A 26,868-nucleotide genomic window follows, 5' to 3' on the forward strand; every position below is an offset into this window, starting at 1 on the left:
AGTATCATTCAATGGAAAAGTACAACAAGATATTTCTCTGGTCTGTTCCAAGGACAGTTTTCCATTTGTTATTTAATTTTACATGTGCAAAATGCAAGACTTTTCAGTAAGCTTTTAGGATTTCTTTTTTAATCTTTGGTAAATCAACTGAACTCTACTGTGCATTCTACCAAACATATTTCATATTTGAAACAACTTATGTTTAAGTTTATTAATTGACTTACATGAGGCAATGTACAAGTCACTTTATAATGATTAATTGTACATTAATCTCTTACAATGTTAATTATCTTTTTAATATTCCATAATACTGCATCTGATCACTCGCTGGTGCTATACACGGAAGATTTTTGTGTGGGATTTTTTTCACTAAAGTCTGAACTAAACTCTTTCACAGAAAATTAATGAAACATCTTAGCAGGAAAAACCCAAATATTTGTAATGGAATGGTAAATATATACCAATTTTTCTAGAACTCTCTCTTTGGATAGTCAAGCAACATTAGCTGTTCAGTTGGGTAACAAGCCACAAGAGGATGACTTTTCTTTATCCAGGTATTTTTATCTATATGCCTGATTCAGGCATATTTTTATCCAGAAATCACAGAAAAAATTGTATAATTAGAATCAAAAGAAAAATGAAATAGCTGCTCATTTTTTTCTGAACACTATTTTTAAGATGGTCCTTCTAAGTTGGCAGAAGTTTCTTCACTATCACATGATTTTTCGAGGAGTTCATGTGGGTTCAGTTCTTTTCTTTGTATTTTTGTTTTATCTTCATCACAATAATTACAAAAACTATTCGAACATAAGACACAGAAAATAGGTTAGTAAGGCTGAAGTTAGCAAACAAAAGTAACTACTGGCCTTCCTGGCCACTAAGAACAAACACTGTAATTTCCAGGGATAGAAAATAAGACAACCCTCAAGCCATAGCTATGGGAGGGCTGTGTTGTCTAATAGTGACTACCACTTTACCACCAGGTTTGGCAATAATCTAACCATCATCAGGATTGAACTTCAGATTTTTAGAGATTACCCTCTTCATAACCTCAAAACATCTGTCAAGCATCAGTTTTCCTGATGACATTTAATTTTACATTTCTGAGTCACTATTCTCAACAGGCCACCACTTTGGGTTCTAGAAGAACAGAACCTTCTGGAGTCTCATAATTCAAGTGCCATGGGGACAAATAAATCTCCAGTTGCAACTTTCTAGCAAATACTCAACCCATTCCAGCAATATCTCAAGATCAGTTCATTAGTGTTAATAATTTTTTAGAGATACAGGAACATGAGCACAGTGGTATGGATTTTCTGTGCTATATCTGGTTGAAGCCAGAGTGAAAAAGATCTAAATTATTTTTCAATCATACTTATAATTAATGGCTGAAATCTTTCCCAAAACATTATTTTTGGGTGCTTCTTGTTTAGAATCTATGGATTTAGTTATTTCAAGAAAATAAATAATGCCCTCAATAAAGAGTCACTGACGACTAACTGGATTTACTCAATTAGATTCTGCCTGAAAACTACTGGGAAGCTATATGTGATCCATAATATGGCTGTACAGGCAGTAATAGCAAGATGTGCCTATGTAATAACTCTGCTACATGAATTGTACCAATTCAATGCATTTCCAGATACAATAATGTGCTGATTATGACCTGTAAAGCCTATGTTTACAAAGACCTGGGTATCTTAATCATTTCTGTCCATCCAATAAGATGTGACACAACCAGAATGCTTTATATTTCTATGTTAAGACATTGCCAGTTGATAAGATGTAGGCTGTGTCTTCTCACGTAATGTGCCTGGCTGTTGGATAGAGAACTATGCGCTTTTAGGGAGTTTTTACTTGTTATATTCTTGGTTTACTGCCCCTTTTGTTTACATATTGTATTGGAGATTTGATTGTACACCCTCCAGCATCACCCTATGCAAGGTACTTATGTAATTTATAATTTTTTTACAATCCTGTACTCCCTTACTTAGGGGTAGTCAGAGTGACTGGATGGAGCTGAGTGCTTACTGGCCAGATGCCCTTCCTGACACCTATGTGGAGTTTGCAGTATATATTTTTTTCTTTCTGCCCTAAGAGAGAAACATCTACCACTACCTAGGGTTGAACTTTTAAGCTTCCAAGTGTGAGGCAAGTGTGTGAGGCCACTAGGCCACCATGCCATTATGTGATTTATAAATACATAAAAATATGGATCTGAATAGCCATCATGAAACAAGAGTGCCCACATCAATATCTTGTTGAATTATAGGTCACAGTAATTGAAATTGACCTCTTAAACTTTGATCAGATGGCAAGCTCTTAAACTCAGTCAAATCGGTAAAAACTGGCACATCATTTGCAGCAGATGTATCCTCCAACATATTGCAGACTTTTGCAGTGGATATAGAGTTAGATTGGCCTTGAGCAATCCAGTCACCATCTGAACTTTTTTTATAGACCATTTCACTAGAATATAATTAAGATATAAATTCTCTGTGCAATCATTTGGAGTGATACTTTGCCCAGGTAGAGAGAGATACACATGAGGTTTGATCCTTGCTAGGTCAGAGTGATGTAAAACCAAATAGTCTTTTTCATCAGGGATGAGAACTGTTCATGTTCCAAATTAAACTGCACTGATTAACTCTCTAGGTCGGGTCCTCAACCCCTGGTCTGTGGACTGGCACCAGTCTGCAAACGTCAGAAACCGGCCGGGCTGCACAAAAAAGCAAAGCCCCATCCACAGGATGCAGACAGCGCACAAAACCATACCCCTTCCAGTCTGCGGAAAAACCTATCTCCACAGAACCAGTTCCTTGTGACCAAAAAGTTGGGGGGCGCTGCTCTAGGTGGACGGAGAGGTCTCTATGCTCTCCAAAGACCATTGGGAAACCAGCACAGAGCGGGAGCAGTCATTTTCTGATTTCCTAATCCCTTCACCTTTCCTTCCTATGGAAGAAACTTGATTCTGCTGATGACACTGGCCGTTATTTCCCTTTACCATCTATGGTCCTTAGAATCAACAACCTAACAAAACAAATCAAAACCTATTCTTAACTCAGTTTTTTATCTCTTTCCTCCCTCCCAATTAAAGAATGAAGGGGGGGGGGTTTCAAGCTTTTTCACAAGACACAAGGGCAAGCAGCCCCCTTTAGTGATCATGTGCTGTCAATAGCAAGCTCTGATAGTTTCTAACTTTGACAGCAAACAGATTTTCTGGAGGCATCTTGAAAATATTCCTGCAGTTCCTTCTTCTATCCGGACAGCTCAATGTTTAAACGTAAAGTAATGGAAATATTGAAAAGGCAGAATATTTCTCTGGATTTGAAAAAGAAGAAACATGTTTTAAAAGACAGAATAGCTTCCTGCAGCTTCCTGCCCACCCTCCTTTGTCAATGAGCCATTAAAGCCTGAGCTAGTCCACTTTACATAATAAAGAGTTCTCCCCTTCCACTCCAGAATGATGGGATTAAGGCATGATAATATTGGCCCTTTACCCAACTCACCACATGGCATCTGAGAACTCAACAAAACCTGGATTCAAAACGCAGCCTAGAGAGTTGCCCGTGCATGGGCCCATGGGAGTCTGACAACCAATCAGAATACAAGCTCAAGATCAAAGGCCAGAGAGGGCATAAAACTAGGGTCTCAGCTTCTCTTCCCCCTTTCTCTTCTCTTCTCCACCAACATTGAAGCATGTGATCAGCTTTTCTGTTCAGGACTCAAGCTATGCGGTCCTGTCCATCATTAAAACCATCTTTCCAAGCAGCCTCCATGTCTCCAGTGTCTTTTTCCCCACTTGGGCCCAACCCAGAAGGACATTTCTTCCAACAGTAAAAAGTGATCGCTGGTAAAGGACAAAAACAACTTTCTAAAGCATGATAAATAGCATGTCAGATTAAAGATGCTTTCCAAACTTGACCCCAAGGACTTATACGGGTCCGAGTGTATATTGGCAACAAAGGAAAGTGCTTCCTCGATTTCCCAGTAAAGCCTAAAGTAATGGTGACCATCCATTAAGTATTAATTACATCAAGTCCTTCTAATTGTCCAAGTCTAGAAAAAGTCCTCCGGTGGCTTCCAAGCGATAAAACATCTTCCTACTATGCGTCTCTGAAAAATGCCCGGAACACTGAACGGGAATTTCCAGAGCTCTCTCCACATAACCCTGATTGACAGGAAAACCCGCGAGCACGCGCAGAAAATGTTTAGCTAGTTCTCGTGTTGTTTCCCCTCCCCTCATTGTTACGGCTACCAAAGGCAAAAGTATCCCTTCCTTCCATTTCCTCGCCGGTGACGTTCGTTCTTCCCTCGCTACGGGCTGCCTTTGCGCATGCGCAGCCGTTCTGCGGGCGGCGGAGGCTCACTGCGGAGGGGGAGGGGGAACAGAACGTTACGCCACGCCACACGACGGGACAGGACCGAACGTAGAAGGCGGGGTCACGAACTCTGACCTCCTAGATCCGGAGCCGCCACCGACAAATTAAACCCCGGAGAGCTACAGCTGCGCCTGACAGGTAAGAGGAGGAGAGGACGGGGATAGGGAGCCGAAGCGCCGCCGGTGGTAGCCCAGCTCAGAGAGGCCTTCCCCTCCTTCGTATCTCGGCTGGCGAGGCGTCGTCGTGGTGTTGCTTAATTGCGGCCTCTTCCGTGCCCTGTGGTGGCAGGATGCCGTTATGCATGGGCTGGGCGGTAGAAGTAGTTCCTCTTGGTGCCGCCGCCGCCGCCCCTCTGACCTTTCACCCACAGGAAAGGCTTGCATCTCCCCTCCCCGGATCCTAGCCTTCATTATGGCCCTCGCCCTCAGGTTTATGGGAAGGCGATGGCGTTGGAGTCGGCCCTGTCGCTACTTAGGCTGCCGCTTTGCTGTGGTGTGGAAAGGCTTCGGAGCGTTGCAGCCTGGCCCCGCAGCAGCCATTTTGTGTCGGCGAGTGACAGCGGGCTTGGAGCCTCCCTCCGACTGGTTGACGGACGGCTCCTCGGGTGGCCTCAGTATTTGAGGCCTGTTACTCAAAACTCCAGAGGAAGTGGGCTGTCTAGGCTAATCCCTTCCTGTATGATTGAACGTTAGTGGACACAATGGCAACTGCAAAGCCTTGGCACCTTCGATGTCACTGACCCCTTTCCTGGTTTTTCCTGATATGTTGATTTTACACACAGTTATGTAACTCCTCTCTCCGAGTGCAAGAATTACACTCAGTCTATAGAGTGCATTATGTAGAAGGGATGGTAACCTCTGTTCTTGATTTTAAAAGATTAAGCTTAATTTTCTAGTTCTTTTAAACCATAATTTTGAGTAAGGGTATAAAACATTATTTTCTGATTCATTCCTCCATTCCTCTATTTTTATGTGGGATCATAATTCGCGCAAAACACTTTAACTATGATTTAATTAAATTCTCAGGCTAATGAGAATTTACTCTGCACTAATCTTTGGTAAGGATTTGAAGCTGTCGTCCATAACTAATGTAGCAAAGTACCTGGTTGCCTGTTTCTGCTTTAGAAAATACTGTACTAATTATTTTCCCTTTTTTTTTAGCATGGTATATACAGTCCACTTTTTTCTTTTCTGCACTTCCCAGAGATAGTGCAGATGTTACATTATGTCATGCCCTCTAATGACTCTCATCCCTCCCTGTAATAGCATTCACCACTGGGATTGAGTAGCTCCTTATAGCTAATGAATTGTACAAGGGTCACGTTGATGAATTAAAAATAATTATTAGTTAAAAAGGAATACCTGGCATGCTGATCAGGTCATTAGAGGCTAGCAGTGTGTCAGCAGAATTGGAATTGATGGACCTGGAGATGTTGGAGGCACTCGACAATATATTTGGTGGGGTGGGCAACAAAAATAGTGATGGAGTTTTTATTTTGGGTTTTTTTAAAGGTTGCTGAACGGTACAATGCTGTTCTGCTGACTTTATTTTGAGGCAATACATAGTCTTCTAAAGTGCAATTGCCTGCAAATTCAATTCCTGATAAACCCATATATACCTAGTGAGTCCCAACCATAATCAAACTACATACACACTGCCTCCTGGTGGCCAGAATACTTCTCATTAGTGACATCAAAAAATATCTGGCTTTGACGTCTGGGGTGTTGTATTTTGATTCAATAAAAGAGATACATATCAGGTTTTCTTTGAAAATGACACTAAAAGTGTTTCCTTGCCCATTCTGTTACTTATTCTTAACATGCATATCTTAGATTGCTTGTTTGACTGGAACTATTTCTCTTCCTTTCTTTAGTTTTGCATCTATTTGCTTATTCTTTGTGTATTTTTAATTGTGTTAAAACAGCCATTGAGTTTTCTTAAAAATTGTGGTATAAAAATTGTTCACATATTACAACTGATAATGTTAGCAATAAAAATTACAGTATTTCCACTATGCAATGTGCCTACAATTGTATATCGTACAGATTATTCAGAGATAACCTTTCTATTCTGTTCTTATTGAAATTGGCTTTATGGTGTTTGATAGTAATTGCCATGTATTTAAAAACTATCATTAGAAATCAGAAACAGTACTTACTGTTCTTTTCTATTTTCCCAGAATTTGGTTTTAATGCTTTGAAAAATAATGTAGATTCTTAAAATGCACAAAATATATATTTGATAGTTCTGCATGTAAGCAAGCATTACTATATAGAACCCTTCAATCTAGTTTAATAGTTAAATAAATTAATTATGGGAAAGTGTGCAAAATGATCACAAATATCACTTTGATAATCTGAAACCTACTTATTTAGCATATGATTATACTAAAATTGTAGCCATTTCTGCATTTTATGAGTAATCTATGTTCAAAATATCCATATGTACAGACTTTGTATTATATATTTGTAGTGTGAGTATTATATTTCTGATATACATTTTAAAATTCAATTTTATAAACTTCAAAAATCATAGTGAACTAATGTGATTTTTGAAACTTATAATTCTTAGTTAAACTTATTGTCTCCAAATTTAAAAAGCGATTATTATCTCAAAAAGGAAATTCTGCTGGATAGGATCAATTATACTATTGCAAAGATGTTATTGAAGATTAATAAATTTTTCTGTTGCTTGTTTTTTAAAAAGTTTATGTGTTAATTTTTGCTGTTCTTATTATTAAAAAAAGTGAGGATGGATGAAACACCCATATGAAAATTTAGTTTTCAAGCAGTTATCAATTAGCCCTTTCAACTGAACATTGCAGAAATTAAAATGATTAAAGTGCTTACAAGTAATTTTTAGATGTGATTTGTACATTTGCCAAAAATAGAAACATAAGAAGCTATAACAGGATTAAGGTGTCTGTGATGCTTAGGGTATTATGGAATAACTATTAGCAACTTTAATCTGCATAGCTAATGGTGAAAAATTAATTTCAACAATAATTCAGCAGTATCTAAAGATTTTGTAATACAATGTGACTTGGCTTTTTTTTTGTAGTCACATGGTTACCTATTTCCCATAAAATGAAGATACTGTAAAGGTCTGCCTTTTAAGACCACCAAAAAGCTGCAATTAACATTGACTGCTGTGAAGCTGGTTATTCATAAATTTCTAAGTGCAATTCAGAGTGCTGGTTTTCATCTTCCAATCCTGTGTAAATTTGGCTTCTATTCTTTTTAAGATTGCCTTCTGTGTGTTAAACTGACATATGCATTTCAATACATTTTTCAATGGTGTATCATTATCAATATATCACTGTCAGATCACTGCTCATAACGATCTTCTGAAAAATAGTAAAAACAACTTTTTTAGGAAGCATTTGGGGAATGATGAGTGTTAGCTACCTTTACTATTGTAATGCATTATTACTGTATTGATACATTAGTTTTTGGACCATAAAAAAACTATTAAAGGAGGAAAATAACTTGTTTGAGCTGTGGAGTTGGAGAAGGCTCCTGCGTGTTCCTTGAATAGCAAGGTGACAAGAGCATTTAAAACCAGGCATTTCACTGGAAGGGGGAAAAAAAATTCCCAATTTTGAGGTTGAGCACTATCGGTACAAAATTACGATGTACAAATTTAGTCTGTGTTTATGCAGTCGCATACATCCAAAGCCTACATGGAAATACAAGCCCAGGATATGAGGTTAATGAATAACCATATGTAGACAATATAGGTAGTTCTTGACTTACAATACAATTGAGCCCAAAATTTCTGATGCTAAGCAAGAAAGTTGTTGAGTGAGTTTTGCCCCATGTTATGACCTTTCTTGCCACAGTTGTTAAGTGAATCACTACAGTTATTAAGTTAGTAACACATTTGTTAAGTGAATCCCCATTGACTTTGTTTGTCAGAGGATTGCAAAAGGTGATTGCGTGACACCAGGACAAAAGCAACTCATAAATATGAACCAGTTGCCAAATATCTGAATTTTGATTATGTGACCAGGGAAAGCTGCAATGGTTGTAAATGTGAAAAGTGGTCATAAGTCACCTTTTTTTAGTGCCATTATAATTTTGAACATTCATTAAATAAACTACTTTAAGTTGACAACTACATATATATGCAGAGACATAACATTCTCAAGAAAGTTAGAGCAATATTGACAAGATCATAATTTTTTGAGTTGTAAAATATGGCTTTGACAACATCATTCAAAAAGATGAATGAAGAAAAATGGATACCTTTGAATTGTGGTGCTCAAGAAATTCATTGAGAACTTTATAGAGTTGTGATGGCGAACCTATGGCATGCGTACCACAGGTGGCACGCGGAGCCATTTGTCAGGGCATGCAAGGTGTTGCCCTGCCAGCTGACTTCAGCCTTCTTTTGAGGCCATTTTTTTGCCCTCCGGAGGCTTTCCTGAAGGCTCCGGAGGGTGAAAAACGGTCTTATGAGCAAACAAGAAATCTGTTCCTGAACTTCCGGTTGGCCCGTAGGGCTGGTTTTTCGTGCTCCGGAGGCTTCAAGGACGCAGAGGGAGGAAGCATGCGCATGTATGGCACACCCATGGCACCCCCCTGCGCGCTTTTGACATGCGAGCCAAAAAACAGTTTGCCATCACTGTTATAGAGTGTAAGAATAAAATAGCCAATACTATATGGAGAAAAATAGATGAAAATGCTAATAAAAAAGTAAAGCTTAAATATTTTGGACATATAGTGTGTTGTTAAGAATCATGAAGATCATCTTGCTTGGAAGAATCAACAGCAAAAGATTAGTGTCTATATATTACCTGTCTCTTGTTAAAAGAAGTGAAATTGAGTCTTTAAGGCCAGTTTGAATAAAAGGGTGACATAGACATGGCATTCATTCAATTTCTTCTATGTGCATGGATGTTATTGTATTGGTATGCCATTTCATACCCTTCTGGAAAAGATGCAGATGAAACATTGAGTCTAGCTCAGGGGTGGGTTTCAACCGGTTCGCACCGGTCCCTGCGATCCGGTTGGTCACCGAACCCGGAAGTAAGTAACTTCCGGGAATGGCGAAGCCCCCCCCCCCCCGCGCCCGCGCGCGCCCACACACCCGCGCCCGCTCCTTACCCAGTTTTTACGAATTCTGCGCTTCCACGCATGCGCAGAACGCATACAGCGCCTGCGCGATCCTCCAGGAGCAGCTGGAGCATCACGCAGATGCTAGTATGCATGCGCGCGCCGCGTGCGTGCACACGCGCGCCGCGTGCATGCGCGAGGACGCTGCCGGCCTCATTCCAACCGAACCAGTTGGAACGGGGCGAGAAACCCACCCCTGGTCTAGTTAATGTACAGACTCATCTGCATCTAGGCACAAAAATGCTGGTAAGGTATTTGATCTTTGACAGTGGTCTTCCTACATTCCTAAGTTTTAGATTTTTGAAGTAAAGCTTAGGTCTTTTTGTAAATTAGGTCAAGAAACTTATGTTTATACTTCCAATAGAATTTTATCATAACCAATTAAGGGCCAAGAATTTTTTATTGTCCATTGTAGTAGATGGTGTTTCTTTTTTGATAATTTGCCTAATATAGAGGAGTTGAATGAAATTGGGACAAATATACATCCCTGATTCATAACCTGCTGAGTGGATATTGCTGGAGAGAGGACAGGGGGTCTGAATAGCTGCATGGAATTAGTATGATGTTGTTCTTCATAATTAGCATGGGAAAATGCTAATCAGTGGATGAGACTTGGTTCTCCTGAATCCTGCTTCTTTGGATCCAATTAATGCTGTTAATTAATGCTGAGTTTGCCATGTAGTATACTTTTCAGTCAAATGTTAGAAAACTGGATGATAGCCTAGCATTGGACAGCCATTGCGCTTCCTATGTATAGGCACTATCAGCAATTCCTTTTCTGATTTACACAATTACTGTTACACAAATTTGATGAAAATGCATCTACTCTAAGGAGGTGCTGACAGGTATGATGAGTATGCATTCCAAATCACCTTTCCCTTTAGAATCCAGATCTCGATACAATCTATTCATGAATGTGTGCATAAATAGTCATAATCAATTAAAAATATTAAAAAGTCACCGGCAATTTTCACTGCAAATAATTAAATTTTAATAAAATATATGTGCTTGGTATTTGGCTAATTCTTGCATTGATTGAAAATCCTTCTATAAGTCCATTTTTTGATTTCATAATGCTTTATAATGAATTATATTTCTTTTTATAAACTCACAGGAGTCTTCAAATAATGATTATGACTACAGGAACTGAAGTATAACATACATATGGTAAGAAGAATGCTTGATTTCTGTTTATTTATATTTCATCATTCAACTTAACAGGAACCATTAATAAAATAAAAATTTGAAAAATAATACAAACAAGAAAAATTAAACACCTGACATCAGTGTATTCATAAATAACATTTAGGTATTTAAATACATAAAGCCTTCCTTCTAGTGTGGATTAATCATTTAGGAAGGATATAGTTATAACAGTTCAATCTAATACAAAAATTAGAATTATATTAAAAATGAAAAGAAATAAGTAGTTTTTTTTTTTAAAAAAGAATTATATAAAGGGAGTCATGACCTGTTGTTTAACCATTCAGAGTTATAATGGTCTTGGAAAGGGTACTTTATGGTCCATTAAGTAATTACAGCTCTCATAAAACATTCCCCTCATGGTCACAATGCTTTGGGGGCATTTGGCAACTTGTTTGCACTTACAACCAGTTGCCAAGTTCCTTGAAATTATGTGATTGACATTTGTAATTGTCTCTATCTGCTTCTCCAGAAGTCAGTGGGGAGGCCGACAGGAAAGATTGCATGCTGCAGTTGCCTGCCAAGAAGATTTCTTCTTATCTCTGGGACTGGTTGAAAGAGCTGCCTGCCAAGGGGAGCTGAATTCCTTCACTGGACTCCAGAAATGGATCCTGGATGCTGGAACTCCAAGTTCCGTTCCTGCGACCTGGCAAAGACATTTTCTTTATGCACAGAAGGAAGCTGACTTTCACTAGGTTGCAAAAACGGAACTCAAATCTTAAAGTTCTATTCCATGCATGGAGGGAAGCCAAAATACTCTGGCAGGCTGCTCTTTCACTCAGTCCACTTAACCACCCTGGATCACTTAATGACCTCAACCAGGAGTGCCAGCATTACGGTTGTTGAGCAAATAATTCATGTGGGCATCTTGCTTACTTCATTCAGCAACCAAGATTTAGATCCCAATTGTCATAAGTCAAAGACTGTGTGTAGTAAAATCAAGCATGTATTTCAGATAAAATTTATATTGTCTTTGTAGTTAATGCCAGAATAAGATCTGCGAAAAACACCAGTCTAGCCTTTTATGGCTTCAGTTTAGATGGGGAAAAACTGTTTTCCTGTTTACCTAGATTTATTATTATGATTGCTATTTAGATATTTTCTTATACAAATTTTTGCTTCTAAAAACATTATCCTAGAAGGTGCCCTGTTTCCCTGAAAATAAGACCTCCCCAGACAATAAGCCCAATCGGGCTTTTGAGTGTATGCACTAAAATGAGCCTTCCCCTGAAAATAAGCCCTCCTCGAAAATATTGTAACACAGCAGCAGCCATGAGGTGACTAGGCTCACCACCTCCTGCACCTCAAAAATAATAAGACCTCCCAGAAAATAAGGCCAAGTGCTTATTTCGGGGGGGGGGGTGTCAAAAGAAAATAAGACCCTGTCTTATTTTCTGGGAAACATGGTATGTTTTTTTAAGGGGAATTTTTTAGAAATTATGCTGGCTTTGAAATTAATACTTAATTATTAAGGAAATATACACTTCTATAATTGATAGATATTTGTTCAAAATGAAATTTTAAAAGATGCCTTAAATAAAACTTTGTAATTATGTATACAGTCAAGTCCATTTTTTTAAATATAGCCATATAACATGATATTTTCCTTATCTGTTCTTTTAATAGAGTATGTTGGGTGAATACGCAATTGGGAATGTAGAACAATAGAAGTAATCCTCATTTAGTGACTGCTTTGCTTGCAGTTATACCTTGTTTAGCAACTGTTTGCAATGTACTTGTACTTGACGCCTCTTCACCCATCGTGGGTATAGGCGACTTCCATGGAAATTTGACGCCACTGTTTTCGGTCCTGGGCTAGGGTTGTCAGGTGGTGCAGCCAGTCGCTATTATATGATTTTCGGCTAAGATTGCAATGAAGGTGATGAAAAATACCTTTATGTCCAATTCTTGCATTTAAGACTTTCAGTAAAGGAAAACTGAATTAAGATTATAAAGGCTGCCATGGTTTCACTTAGTGACTGCTTCACTTTATGATCAATTACTGGTACCAATTGTGGTTGCCAGAAGAAGGCTGTTCTTTTTTTTTGCATAAGCAGGAAATGCTAATGTCATGAACCTACATGGAATAGACGAGAAGGGTACTCATTTTTCTCTGCAAAAAAGAGGGAAATTAAAGAAAGTAACATGAGGTCAACTACTTCTCTTACCCAAATTGTTCATTATTTGTATTGTAATTTTTTAAAAGGAAAATATCTCTTTAACAGGGAATACTGATGATTCAGAATCATGGCAACTATTGAGGAATTGGCCCATCAAATTATGGAACAACAAATGGGGGAGGTATTTACATTTTTAAAAAAGTTTTATAATAATAAGGAATATATAGAAATTTTCTAGCAGGTCATTATCCAACACTAGAATTTTATAGACCTCTTGAGTACAAAGCAAATAACTTTATCCGGTGCTAGAAGAGTTTACTTCCAATAAAGAACACAACTTTCACCTTTTTTTTTTGTTGATCACACAGTCCCAAGGATCTGTTACACAGACATTAATGGACGGAACACCACAAAGAATTCAGATTGTTCCTGCTGATGTAGGACTTTCCTTACCACAGCGGATACAGGTAAAAATCTGTCTCTTTTTGTACTTAATTAAATAATTGAAAAATATTTTGGTATCTAAACATCAGGTGTACAATAGGATGATTTTAAAGCCCTAGAAAAATATGCAGAAAAAATAATAAAGTGGAAATATCTAGAATACAACATAACATGCCTTATTTTATTACATAATATGATCATATCTTTTAAAAGAAACATTCTGTAAAAGGAAAGCTGCCAATATTTTCAGTATTAGAAAGAGGGTGAGTTACAAACCATTGCTCTGTCCTTCGGATTTGTGTATCTCTTAATTCTTCAAGCCAAGGAACAAGTCAGAAAAAAACAGTCAGAATATTGATTTCTTTCATTTCCAGTTAAAAGTATTTTCCAGAAAAACACAAGCAACTGTGAAAGCTCCCATGTGTTCTTATGGAGAAAAGATCACCTTCTGAATGCAGAAATAGAGGGAAGGGATGTACTTTATACTACATACCTACAGTAGTATAAAAGGAATGATATATCATTAAGGCATTAGATAAGCCTTCTCATCTAATGTTGTTCAGATGTGTTTGATAATAATTTTTATCCAACATACTGACTGAGAAAGACGGATGGATGCCTGTCTAGTATTTTTCCTATTGTACGTTTTCAGGAATAAATTCTTACCTTGAAAAGAACTGAATCTATTCCAATATGTGCACATTTTTTTAGGGTTTTGATTTCTATTATTTCTTTAATAAAATGTTTTAAAATTCTTTTCAAGCCACCAAGTATAGATTTTTTAAAATTATTGGTAAATTGAGAACTAAACTATAAAATATATTCCATTGAGTAATTTTCCACAGACAAGAATTTTGAGAGTTATCTGGGCACAATGTTTACGGTTAAAATATTGTTGTCCTTAATGGAATACTAATTCATGGAATACTATACATACTCACCGCCTGAAAGCAGATTCATTTTGTCAGTCAAACTTGATAATATCACAGCTTTCTTAGATCACATCTTGTAAAAACTTTTTTTTATAATAAACCACAATAATAAGTTGAAGTAAATATGTCACCAGATTGTTACAGATCAACAGACAGGGCAGAAAATTCAGATTGTGACAGCACTCGATCAGACTGCAACAAGCAAGCAGTTCATTTTAACAAATCATGATGGTTCTACCCCAAGTAAAGTGATCCTTGCAAGACAAGATGCTACACCAGGAAAGGTGTTTCTGACAACTCCCGATGCTGCAGGAGGCCAACTGTTTTTTACATCCCCAGATATATCGGCACAGCACTTTCAGGTATGGTGTCCTATTTTATGATAGCTTATTCATACAACTTTTAAAAATGAAAGCCTTGTTTCCAGTAGTTATGCTAAGCATTTTCATGCTATCAACATATAGCAACTTGAGATAAGAGAAATATGCAAGTGCTGAGTTCTTTGATATAAATTAGATAATGAACAATGTAGTCCAGTGAATAGTTTTATTCTCATGAATAAATAGTCATGAATTTAGAAAAATTATAATAAAACTATATTTATAAATATTCTAGATATTCTGCATCTTAAATTAAGTCTTAATTTTCTAAAGTAAATACAATTTGAATAGATTCTGAAACACCGTAAAATAGAAAAATCAAATTAAAGAATGATTCATATGCCTTTAATCATAATTATTTTTATATTTCCTGTTCAGTTTTTACCAGTGCACAATTATAGGTAAAACTATAATAATTTCTGAAATATTACCAAATATGTACTCCTTTGAAATATGCTTACCCTCCTTTGTTTTGGGGAATTTGTCTATTGATATGACTTTAAGAAAAGAAGTTAGTGAAAACAAGATGTATTACATTGTAATTTTTTTTCCAGATTTTGACAGACAATTCTTCAACAGATCAAAACCTAAATAAAGTATTTGATCTATGTGTTGTTTGTGGAGACAAGGCTTCAGGTAAATCACTATGCAGAATGAATTGGAAGACTTTTTAACCTATGTTCATCTTATGAAGCATTTAACTTAATTTTCTTTTTCTTTTATGAGTAATACACTTAAACATTGCATAAAAGGGATTGCATTAAAGCTATGAGCTATTAAAAACAATTTGTCACAACAGAAAGGAAAAATCAAATTGTTGAAAGCATGAATTAATTCTGCTTTAAATGACACATTTTGAATAGCACTTATATGTGATAAGTAGCACAATTCTTTGAGCATGACCATTTATATTTCCATGCAGTTGACATGAGCATCTCTGATGAGCATATGATAGAAATATAGAAATGTCTATATTCCATAAGTCTGCATTCTTTTCTCAATGGCAACATTTATCTCATTTTAAGCATAAAACATTTTGTATTTTGAGAACATTTTGAGCATTCAGCAGTTCTGAGAACAGTACATTTGTTAGTATGTATTTGATAAACAGAAGCAAACTTAGAGTAAAATTAATACATTTTGTTATGAAATCAGGACGCCATTATGGAGCAGTGACCTGTGAAGGTTGCAAAGGATTCTTTAAAAGAAGTATACGGAAGAATTTAGTGTATTCATGTCGGGGAACAAGAGACTGTGTGATTAACAAGCATCATAGAAACAGATGTCAATACTGTAGGTTGCAGAGATGTATTGCATTTGGAATGAAACAAGAGTGTAAGTTCGAAAGACATAAACTCATGTAATGCTGTATTGTTTTTTGCACCGTTCTTGCATGATACATTTATTTTGGTAAATAATAAATTAAAAGTTTAGAAAGAAAATGCCACTTACGCTGTGAAACCTAAATTATTTTTGGAACAATCTTTTTTCTTAGGATTCTTATACAGGTAGTTCTTGACTTATGATCACAATTGAGCATAAAATTTATGTTGCTAAATGAGACGTTTATTAAGTGAATCTTTCCCCATTTTACAACCTTTCTTGCCACAGTTGTTAAATAAATCAGTGCAATTGTTAAATTAATAACTTTGTTGTTAAGTGAATCTGGCTTCTCCATTGACTATGCTTCTCAGAAGGTCACAAAAGGAGTTCACATGATTCTGGGACATTGCACCTTTTATAAATGTGAATCAGTTGCCAAATGTCTGAATTTTGACCACATGACCATAAGGATGCTGCAATGGTCGTAAATGTGAAAAATGGTCATGTCACTTTTTTCAGTGATGTAACTTTTAACCATCACTAAATAAGCTGTTGTAAGTCAAGGACTACCTGTATGTTAGAATTCTTATATGTGTGCATATATAATATTGATAAAGAGACTTGCAGTATATCTTAAAGTTGTAAGAAAATTTTAGATTTTGCAAGTCCCAGTCTTTTCCACCATTATAAAATAGAGAACTGTACATATTGACATCTATGGAAAACAACTCATTTGTTTACTTGGGTTGAAAGAGACCTTTCTCTGAAGCTCAAATCAGTGGCATCAGGAAGCAAATTCTGTTTGAACAAACCACAAGATTCCTTAGGAGCTTTCTGGAGATTCTCAATAAAATAAGTAGCTATTTCCTTGAAAGTTTATCAGATATATGAAATATATTGTAATTGCTTTAAAACATACAACCAAATGAGAGGATTGAGCTTGCTGTACAAACTGACACACTTATACAATAAATAAACCTATTATTAGTCTTTGCTAAGCCCTTTGGGCTCACTATTTTTCCAGAAATAACAAATACAAACTTGAGACAAATTAGTTGAATGAATATCTTCAAATATTCCAGAGACATTATAAGATTGGAAATTACTGTTGCAGAAATGTTAGCAAACTAATATTTTCTTATGAAATATATGGTTACATAACAATAAATGTGCTTATTTAGGTTTTGCATAACTATGCATTGATATGAATACAACATTGGAAACGTTTCAGTAATAAAATGATTAGAAAACTGCTATAAAGTTATGATCTTCTTATTCCTAACCTCCTGTTTCCCCTGCATGAATTCTGATCTTACGATCATATAAATTTTGAAAACCTTCATACATTTATATAAATAGATACTAATTAATTCTATTAGAAATTACATATGAAAGAAATGATGGTATGCTATTTTGTATACCAAATTTCAAACCATAAGTTAATCATCAATAATATCTGAGGTTGTTTCAAAAGAAATTGGTTAGATTTAATACAAGAAGCAATTACATTTAAAACTGTCAGGTTGACAAAGTAACTAAAAATCCAAAACTGGTTTCTAAAAGCTAAAGCTAAATGTGGTTGAATATTGAATTGATTTTGATAATTCCACCATTCTTTGTAGCTGTACAGTGTGAAAGAAAACCTGTTGAAGCATCACGAGAAAAATCTTCAAATTGTGCAGCTTCTACAGAAAAGATTTATATTCGAAAAGATTTGCGAAGCCCACTTACAGCAACTCCCACTTTTGTAACAGATAGCGAAACAGCAAGGTATGCAAATATTAATCTAGTTTCAATCACTTTGACATTGAGACCTTTCTAAAACCATGAAGCAATGCTTTTGTTCTTTCATTTCAGATCAACAGGCATGTTGGAGTCTGGAATGTTTGTTAATATTCATCAGTCTGGATTAAAGACTGAACCTGCAGTACTGATGACTGCAGATAAGGTATTGGATAAAATAAATGATCTTTATAATATTATGCAATTATAATATTAACGAAGTAGCTTCCAAGTTTTATCATACAATCCATTAAGCTAATGTAATAACATTCTACCCTCTTTTAAAGTACAAATTAAAAAAATCTGGTGGATGAAAGAAAATACACCTGCAGATGAAGGCGGAAAAAAATCTTCTCCCCTTAGCCTAATTTTTATTTATATGCAATTAGAGAATTGCCATCTTTTCAGTCTTTGTTCGGAAAAAAGTCATTAGGAGTTACCATAAATATCAAACAATTAAATTTTCCCTGATTAATCCAAATTTATATTCTCTCTTTTTGGTTCTTCATAATCTTAACCTTTAAATCATTCCAATGGCAACATAGATTTTGATCTTTCATTAATCTTTGGCATTCAAGAGGAGTTTTCAATGTTTTATTTTGTAATAATAAAGATGCATCACCCAGAATTTCTTGTCACAACTGTTCCATGTCCAGAACCTTTTCTGATTTGTCTTTTATAGTCCCATATTGGTGATCTCAAATTTGTTGTCTTCTATGCCTTCAAATTCTGTAATGTCAGGTAAAAGTATTTTCATTTTTTTCCTCATCTTCTACAAATGTATCCACTAAAATCTGAACCTTTTCTGAAGTTTTACTTAGCAATATCTCAGTCCAGTTGTCAAAAAGGCCCTTTTTAGCCATTTTAATTCTTTTCTGATTGATCCTTTAATTCCCTGTAATGTCCATTTGCATTGTTCATCAAGTCTCATTTCTAATACAGATTTAGATCCATTTGAGTTGTTTCCCATAAGTATATTACTTAATTATATTCTTGTTTTTCAACTCTTACAGCAAAAATAATTAATATTCCCCCCAAAATTGGTCTCCCAATCTGTTTAAAACTTTCTTAAATCCAAATCCTTTCCATTTTTTGCTTTTTGCCAATTGTATAATTATTTTAAATTCTTTAGTCTCTGTTTAAAATTTCTTATACCCAAAGATGGTAAAATTCACTAGGTGTCAAACTACTCAGTTTTCAATAATCTAATGTCTATAAAGTTAAATTGAACATTTCTGAATGTGATTAGAAAGTGATTTCATTTGAGTGCCTTTTTTAAAGGCTTGTACCTTTCCTCTTAAAATGCCCCTTTTGTACATTGTTTTAAAATACTTTATTTTGGCCTACTCTTCAATGCTTAACTCCTCCTTGTATCATCACCTCAGTGTTTATGCTAATCTTTGGATAGTTTGATTGAATCTTTAGTCATCACAAAAGGATTAAATATACATTCAGTTAAAGACAAAAGTACTTCCTGCAAATAAAGTTGTCATAGAGAGGAGGTTTGGATATGCAAGAATTCCCCTTTTATATTCAAAACACAAATGACTTCTCTTTTATTACATGACAGAGACTGTGTTTAAATTCCTAGATTGCAATATCATGCAATAAATGGATATCTAAGGGCAAGATTTATTGGGATTCTTGTTTCTGCAAGTAAAAGAATTGGTAGTCATTGTTAGTTGTGTACCACCTAATATTTCAGTGGTTATTAACATAAAGATTGTAGCTATTTCAACCAGCTTAGTATCTACAAAACTCTTTCTGTCAAAAACATTGCTAAGCAATAAGTTTTAGTTATGATTTTACTAGTATCAGTGATTTTATGTATTAATCAAACACCTTATAAAACTACCAACTAATATTCTTCAATAATATGTCAGGAATATTGTCAGGAATAATTCCTATCAATAATGACAGTGACTTTTTCCCACTCTTTAGGTTGAAACATGTCAAGGAGATTTAAGTACTTTAGCCAATGTTGTAACTTCATTAGCAAATCTAAGTAAGTCCAAAGATATATCTCAAAATAGTGAGGATCTGTCAATGATAGAAAACTTAAGCAATGGAGATACATCATTATCAGAGCTTCAGCAAGATGAACATGCAAGTGCTGATGTTACAAGGTAAGGAGTAATTATATCCAAATGTTCTGTCATAACATAGGAAAAGCAGAATGTTAAAGAAATATGAAAAGAATAATGTTCAATGTTCAACGGTATCTTAGTAGACCACATGGAGCAGTCAACTAAGTGTTTAATAGAGTTTCATAGAGATACCTAGTTAGAATACATGCACTTTGTTTTATTAGTGAAATTTATTTATTTATTTATTAAATTTATTTGCTGCTTATCTGGCCATGGGGCTATTTTAGCCGGCTTACAACAATACAGGTAATCCTTGACTTATAACAATTTGTTCAGTGACTGTTCAAACTTAGAACAGCATTGGAAAAAGTAATTTATCACACACATTATTGCAGTATTCCCATGGTCATGTGATCAAATTCAAACAAATGATCACTGACTCATATTTATGGTGGTTTCAGTGTCCTGGGGTCACTTCTAACAAACCTTCTAACCTAACAAACAAGGTCAATAGGGAAGCCAGATTCACTTAACAACTGTGTTACTAACTTAACAACTGCAGTAATTCACTTATAAGCGTTAGCAAGAAAGGTGATAAAACTTAGCAACAAAATTGCTCAATTGTGGTTGTAAATCAAGGACTACCTGTAAAAAAAAAGAAATTAAAAGAATGAAAACAAAACAAATAATAAAACAATAAAATAAACAAAGAAAACAGTAAGAATATATCAATATAATAACAAAAATAAGGATGAGTGAAGAGCAGAGAGCAAAGAGGGGAGGTAGAATCTGCCATCAAGCATCCACCTCAAGCATGGAACTCCTCTGTTGGATCCTCAGGCCAACCGGCAAAGGCAGGTTTTCAGACTCTTATGGAAGGATAGGAGAGAGATGACCAACAGGACCTGCAATAGGCCCTTCTGCTGGCAAGGACAGGAAAGGTAAACCTGAACCTATACCATTAAGGTTTATCTGGTAGCTTAGACCTACACCATTAAGAGCTTTAAAGGTCGTAACACATTGATCTTCCCTCAGAAGCAGATTGGTAGACAGTCACATTTGCAGAGCAGAAGTACCATATTTTTCGGAGTATAAGATGCACCGGAGTATATGATGCACCAAGGTTTTGAAGAGGCAAATTAAAAAAAAAGTTTTTGCACTCTGCAAACCTCCCAAAAACGATGCGTTTTTCACAAAAATGAGCCCGTTCCCCCCTCCAAAAAGGGCGTGAATAGACTTTAGGAGGTTTATAGAGTGTTCCTGGGGGGACAAAATTGAGCAAAAATCAGCCTGTTTTTTGCTCATTTCTGCCCTCCCCGGGAGCTCTCTGAAAGCCGCTTAAAAGCTATGCATAGCCATTTTGATGAAGGGATGGGGTTTCGGGAGGCAAAAAATGCTGTATTCAGTATATAAGTCGCACCCAGATTTTCAGCCTCTTTTTTGAGGGAAAGGTGTGTGTCTTATACTCCGAAAAATATGATATATAATATGGGGCCCCAAATAATTTTCTCACCAGCTGAAACTTCTGAATGGATTTCGCCTCATGGATATGCAGTAATCCAGATGAGAGATGACTAGGTCTTGAGTAACTGAGCACAGGGAAACCAGGAAAGATTACAGAAACTAGGAAAGATTGCAGCTATTCACAACTGGAGGTGTGCAAAAACTCTCCTGGTTATGCTCGCTACTTGATTTTCAAACAGGAGATATATGCATGGGTATTATGCCCACTTTCTCCTTTATTTTGGCATTCTTTGTAGAGTGCCTTGAATCATCATTTTGTAGGTTAATTAACAATAGTTTCAATTTATGTCTGGATTAGGAAACTGTACTTAACTAGATTAAAATAAACAGAACCTTGCATCACAGATTGAATTTGATCTTTGATTCTGATAACTAATTTCCTTGAGGTGTGACCCAGAATTTCTTAGAGTATCTTAAATATATGCTGATACTCAAAATTATGTAACAGCTTTCTTTTTAACATTGACTGAGTGTGCTTTGAGATCCTAGACATGTTAGATACTAAGAATGAACTGTATGAATTAACAGGATACTAGTGTTTGTAGCTCACGCCTCAGTGCTTTGTACGAAAAATAAATTGCAATTTCAGGTTCTGCCTGGTTGGTCTTCAAAATTCAGGATTTGGAATCTCATTTCTCTTTCTTCCTCTTACAATTTAATTTAATTGGTATTCTTTGGATCAATAATTTTTTTTAAATATTTGTGCCTTTCGTAGTTGATTAATCTTAGTATCCAATGTATTATCTATAGGGCGTTTGATACTCTTGCAAAAGCATTAAACCCAGGAGAAAGTACACCATGTCCGAGTTCTGCAGAAAGTATGGAAGCAAGTGCACATCTAGCTGGAGAAGAAGCAAGCATGAATATTGTTGAAATAGAAGGCCCACTAATTACTGATGCTCATGTAGCTTTCCGGGTACTTAAAATATGCATTTATTTATAACTCTATTATTTAACTTCTGTAGGGATTATTTTAAAGTTTGAGTTTATATACATTTAATATTTGAGTAATATATTTGGGTTCAATTTGAGTGGCTGAGAGCTCTAGAGAATATATACAATTGCTTAATTGAACAATATAGATGCTCCTCATTTAAAAGTCACAAGTGGAACTGGCAGCTTGGTCATTAAGCTAAGCAGTCGCTAAATAAAACTGTTACTGTGCTTGTGATCTTCATCTTTTGTTTGCTTTACAGACCTCCAAAGGTCATAAATGGGAGACTTGTGACAAAGTTACTTTTTATCACTACTGTAACTATGAATAGTTGTTGTACAAGGCAGTCACTAAACAAGGACTACCAAAAGAAAACATTTAGCAGTAAGGAGAATTGATGCTTTTGCAGTAAATGAACATAATAGAATAGTTCAATAGAAATTCTGATAGATATAGATACTAAATACCCACCATGAGAGGTCTGTAGACTAATTTTACTATATGTGAAAATAAATAAAACAGTATTAAGTAATTTATATAGGATGTAGCTATTTTAATTTTTCCAACCATGTTTAATGATACATTTTAATAATATGCTGCTAAAGAATAAATTATTTCACATATCAAAACCAGTGCAACATATTTTTTAGTAAACAAAGTTCAGGTTTTTGTACAATGTACTAGTTTTGGGCCTTTTTAACATAAAACATACCTCCCACTATTATGTGACTTAATTTGGGATTCTTCTAATATCTCAGCCTAGTGTTAAGAGCCTAGGCTGCTAAGACTAAATATCTTAGCAGCCTTCCAGTTAGTCTGGCGGTTGGGACACACACACACCCCTCCCCAAATCTGTTGTGCCGAAAAAGAAAATTTTATCTTTGCTAAGTTAACAGTGATATTGAAATGGAACTGATTACATGGACATTGTTTATTCTGTAAACTGTTTTGAATGTTCCATTCTTTATTATCAGTATAGTTTTATTGAAGGAAATACATTTATATTTAAATATGTACATGACATTTTTATAATTCATTTCTCTGAGACAGATTATTGAGAATATTGGTATTAATTAAAAAGTGTTCCAATTCTGATAGTTGATACTCTTCTGGGCTTTGAAACACATGGACACACAAATGAACAGTTTATTCTTGTTACTATACAAATTATCAGACATTCATTTTTAAAATTATTTTCTGACAGCTCACCATGCCTTCACCTATGCCTGAATATTTGAATGTTCATTATATTTGTGAATCGGCATCCAGATTGCTTTTCTTATCTATGCACTGGTCCCGTTCTATTCCTTCCTTTCAAGCTTTAGGGTAAGTACTGAAAAACTTGAATTAGATAATCAAGTTTCTAAGCAATATTTCTCTTGGCATATGTAAAAATATTTAGCTTGGATAATTCTAACATAATCACAATATTGTTGATATGGTGCATGGATAATTAAAAATTTATAGTTTTTAGCTGGTCAAGCCAAAGATTTATAGTTGGCCAAACATTTTATGCAAATCCTACCTTTTTCTGGGATGAGTGTAAGCGTAAGTGGCATTGCTTAAAGTCATCCTAAGCATTTTTTCCAATAGTTCCAATCTCTCCTTCAACTTTTCTTGACACAGTGAACTTTTATGGCCAGAATATTCTAGACACTTCGCTTATTTTACACAACTTTCATAATTACCTCCTATTGATAATGGTTAGCAGACAATGAGGATGTACTTGTGGTTGTGGGACCAAATAAAATCCTTGATGTTCACTTGTAATTTTTGCTCTTATGTCTTACATGAGAAAAAAGGCATAGTACCATAGTTTGTTTAACTGAAATTTAGAAATAAAAAGTAAAAGCAGGATTTTTTTCCAATTGAACTTGCTTTTACAACACAGATTTATATTACTTATATTAATAAGAAAGACTGAATAACATAACTATGCACATGTTGAATTGAAGCAGATATTTTTATTAAATAATTCTGTTTTTTGTTTATTTTTAAATAGGCAGGATAATAACATATCATTAATAAAAGCCTGCTGGAATGAACTTTTTACACTTGGTCTGGCACAGTGTTCACAAGTAATGAATGTAGCAACAATCTTAACTGCATTTGTTAATCATCTTCACAATAGTTTACAACAAGGTAAATAAATTCTTACCAGGGTCATACATAGATATGGGTGATCTCAGTAACTTCTGTTATTTGTTTTGCTATTGAAATCTTAAGGCTTATTTGCATCTAATTGTATTTCTTATATTTGTTTTTTTGCCTGTTTTGCATTTCCTTCTTTTTCTTTCTTCCATTTTAATCTGTTCAGTTTTCAAACTTCATCTTTAATAGCAGTCAGTCAAGTTTTATGTACTCTGGTAATATAAATAATGTTGAATTGGTAAGTGTATATTTAAGTGTATTCATGCCCCCAAAAAGAAGGCTGCTTTCACTCTCTTTCAGTAAAATAGAAATGGCATGATTTTGTTATAAAAATAAGAGGAAATAGGAAATAGTCACCATTGCCTGACTAATAAAAGGGCAGTAAATCACTAATCTTTTAGTTGGGCTTGACAGCATCTTTTAAAAGCTATTTTTTTTACTATTTTCCTCTGGACAGGCTGATAGATTTTTTTTTGCCAAATATAATAGTAGAAAAAACATAATGACGTATCATTATTTAGAGATACTTGAATTCATGTAAAAAGGAGATGAATAAAAGATGGCAATTGAAAGAAAAAGAGTAAATGTAGAAATAATTATAATTCTTCTGTTATATATGTCAATTATGTATTATTTCTGCAGATAGAATAATAAACATTATTGCTACATAGATTGTGAGAAGTTATCTGGATTTAAATTTATTTCCATTTAAAATAATTTAAAATTCTAAGTTAGTAAGAATCTTTATATTACTGTGTATTAATGTAGATAAGTTGTCAGCAGATAGAGGAAAACTAGTGATGGAGCATATCTTCAAACTTCAGGAGTTCTGCAACAGCATGGTGAAGCTTTGTCTTGATGGTTATGAATATGCTTATTTGAAAGCAATTGTCCTCTTCAGTCCTGGTAGGTAAAGAGATGGATTTAAAGCATTTGTCCTTTTCTGTCTGTGTGAAAATATGGCCTATAGAAAAGCTGCCTTCTCATATATAAATTCTTACACATGGCTGCTTTAACTAAATTTATCTAAGCATCCAAGATTCTTATATTGAAAAATTATCTTTGTTAAAGCAATAAAAATGATTGTCCTTAGCTGTTTTACTTGAGATTACACTAATTTCAAATACATCTGATCCAGACATAGTTGAATATATTTTGGGTGGAAACATTCTCTTCTTGGGGGAAATAACTTGTGCCATAGTTAACTTTTTTATAAATATATTGACTGACATCATCCATTTTTGTTCATATTTCATCTTATCAAACATATAATCTAATAATTAACAAAAATATATGGATGTCTCAATCAACTTTAAATCAGTATCTGAGCTGTGAATGTGGTCCAAGATTGATGCTGAGTTCTTACATGGATATAATGCTGAAGTGGAGCAATTTGAGGAATCTGACAATATGTATGTCTCAGTAACATGTTTTTAGAGTCAACTGGAATTGGCAGTTCACAAAAAAAATCTTAAAAATTTCATAATAGGAATAGAAGAATGGAATGGAATGGAATGAAAAGATCTTGGAGGTCTTCTAATCCAACCACGGGCTCAGGCAGAAAATCCTAGGTCTATACCATTTCAGAAAAATGGTTTTCCAATCTCTTCTTAAAAACTTCCAGTATTGGAGCATTCACAACTTCTGGAGACTAGATTGTCGAAATCTCACAAAATGTTGATGACCTGATACAAGAGCTTGGGATGTATTTAATTTTATTTCAATAAATAAATTTTTAAATAAATTTTACTTAAATTTATGATTGCCTAAGAAGCAGTGGTGGGTTTCAAAAAATTTTGGAACCTACTCTGTGGGTGTGGCCTGCTTTGTGGGAGTGGTTTGCCAGCCATGTGACTGGGTGGGAGTGGCTTGGCAGTCATGTGACTGGGTGGGAGTGGCCAAGATGATGTCACTGAATTCTTTGTCCCAATGGATGAACTACAATAAGATTAAAATAAGTACAAAAATAAATAATACTAACTGCAAAAGAAATAAAACAATATCGGACTCAATTGTGGTTGTAAGCTGACAACTACAGGTAACAGAAAGGACCTCTGCTTTCAACCAACAGTGTACAGTCTTTTCAGGAAGGATGAGAAACAGGAAAGATATAAACAAACAGGAAAGATATAGTCTTTCATCTAAGAACTTAGTTCAAGAATGAATGTCATAGATAGATTCCTAGACCAATACAGCTTTCCTTTTTCTGAAATTTAGTTCTCAGTTCCAAAAAACAGGAATATATGAATTAGGTTCAGTACTTAGGTAGGTCCAAGTAGCTATTCAGAAGTTTGTGGTTAGAAGCAATGGTAAAGCAAGATATGGAATTAAAACCAGAAATATTTTGTTGGCTATTTGAAAGGGAGTAGACTCACGAATTTTTTAAACCAAAATTTTGGGCTCAATTCTGATCATAAGTTCTCTCCCTCTTTCCCTCTCTCTCCCTCCTTTCCTTCCTGTGTCTCTCTCCCCCACTTATTTTCTTTCTT

At 35.2% G+C, this 26,868-nt stretch overlaps 1 protein-coding gene across 5 annotated transcripts in view; it reads left to right on the forward strand.

Moving 5' to 3' along the window:
* Positions 1–4,302: 4,302 nt before the first annotated feature.
* The window catches only part of NR2C1 (nuclear receptor subfamily 2 group C member 1), a 29,586-nt gene continuing 7,020 nt past the window's right edge, over positions 4,303–26,868 (forward strand). Inside the window, exons 1-14 of one of the 5 annotated variants that reach the window (XM_087723343.1) lie at positions 4,303–4,520; positions 10,614–10,666; positions 12,928–13,003; positions 13,191–13,289; positions 14,333–14,560; positions 15,133–15,214; positions 15,734–15,913; positions 17,524–17,671; positions 17,759–17,849; positions 19,625–19,809; positions 22,045–22,210; positions 23,433–23,554; positions 24,231–24,370; positions 25,148–25,285. In XM_087723343.1, coding sequence (XP_087579469.1) covers positions 12,950–13,003; positions 13,191–13,289; positions 14,333–14,560; positions 15,133–15,214; positions 15,734–15,913; positions 17,524–17,671; positions 17,759–17,849; positions 19,625–19,809; positions 22,045–22,210; positions 23,433–23,554; positions 24,231–24,370; positions 25,148–25,285 — 1,633 coding nt within the window. In that variant the 5' untranslated portion in view covers positions 4,303–4,520; positions 10,614–10,666; positions 12,928–12,949. Of the gene's footprint in view, positions 4,521–4,762; positions 5,440–10,613; positions 10,667–12,927; positions 13,004–13,190; positions 13,290–14,332; positions 14,561–15,132; positions 15,215–15,733; positions 15,914–17,523; positions 17,672–17,758; positions 17,850–19,624; positions 19,810–22,044; positions 22,211–23,432; positions 23,555–24,230; positions 24,371–25,147; positions 25,286–26,868 lie in introns of those variants that run through there. The other 4 variants (XM_087723344.1, XM_087723348.1, XM_087723345.1 and 1 more) reach the window with 4 other exon arrangements.

The sequence above is a fragment of the Thamnophis sirtalis genome, unplaced genomic scaffold (assembly GCF_051295495.1).
Source record: "Thamnophis sirtalis isolate CommonGarterSnake01/CBP01778 unplaced genomic scaffold, rThaSir2_p1.2 scaffold_9, whole genome shotgun sequence".
In the NCBI taxonomy this organism is placed as follows: Eukaryota; Metazoa; Chordata; class Lepidosauria; order Squamata; family Natricidae; genus Thamnophis; species Thamnophis sirtalis.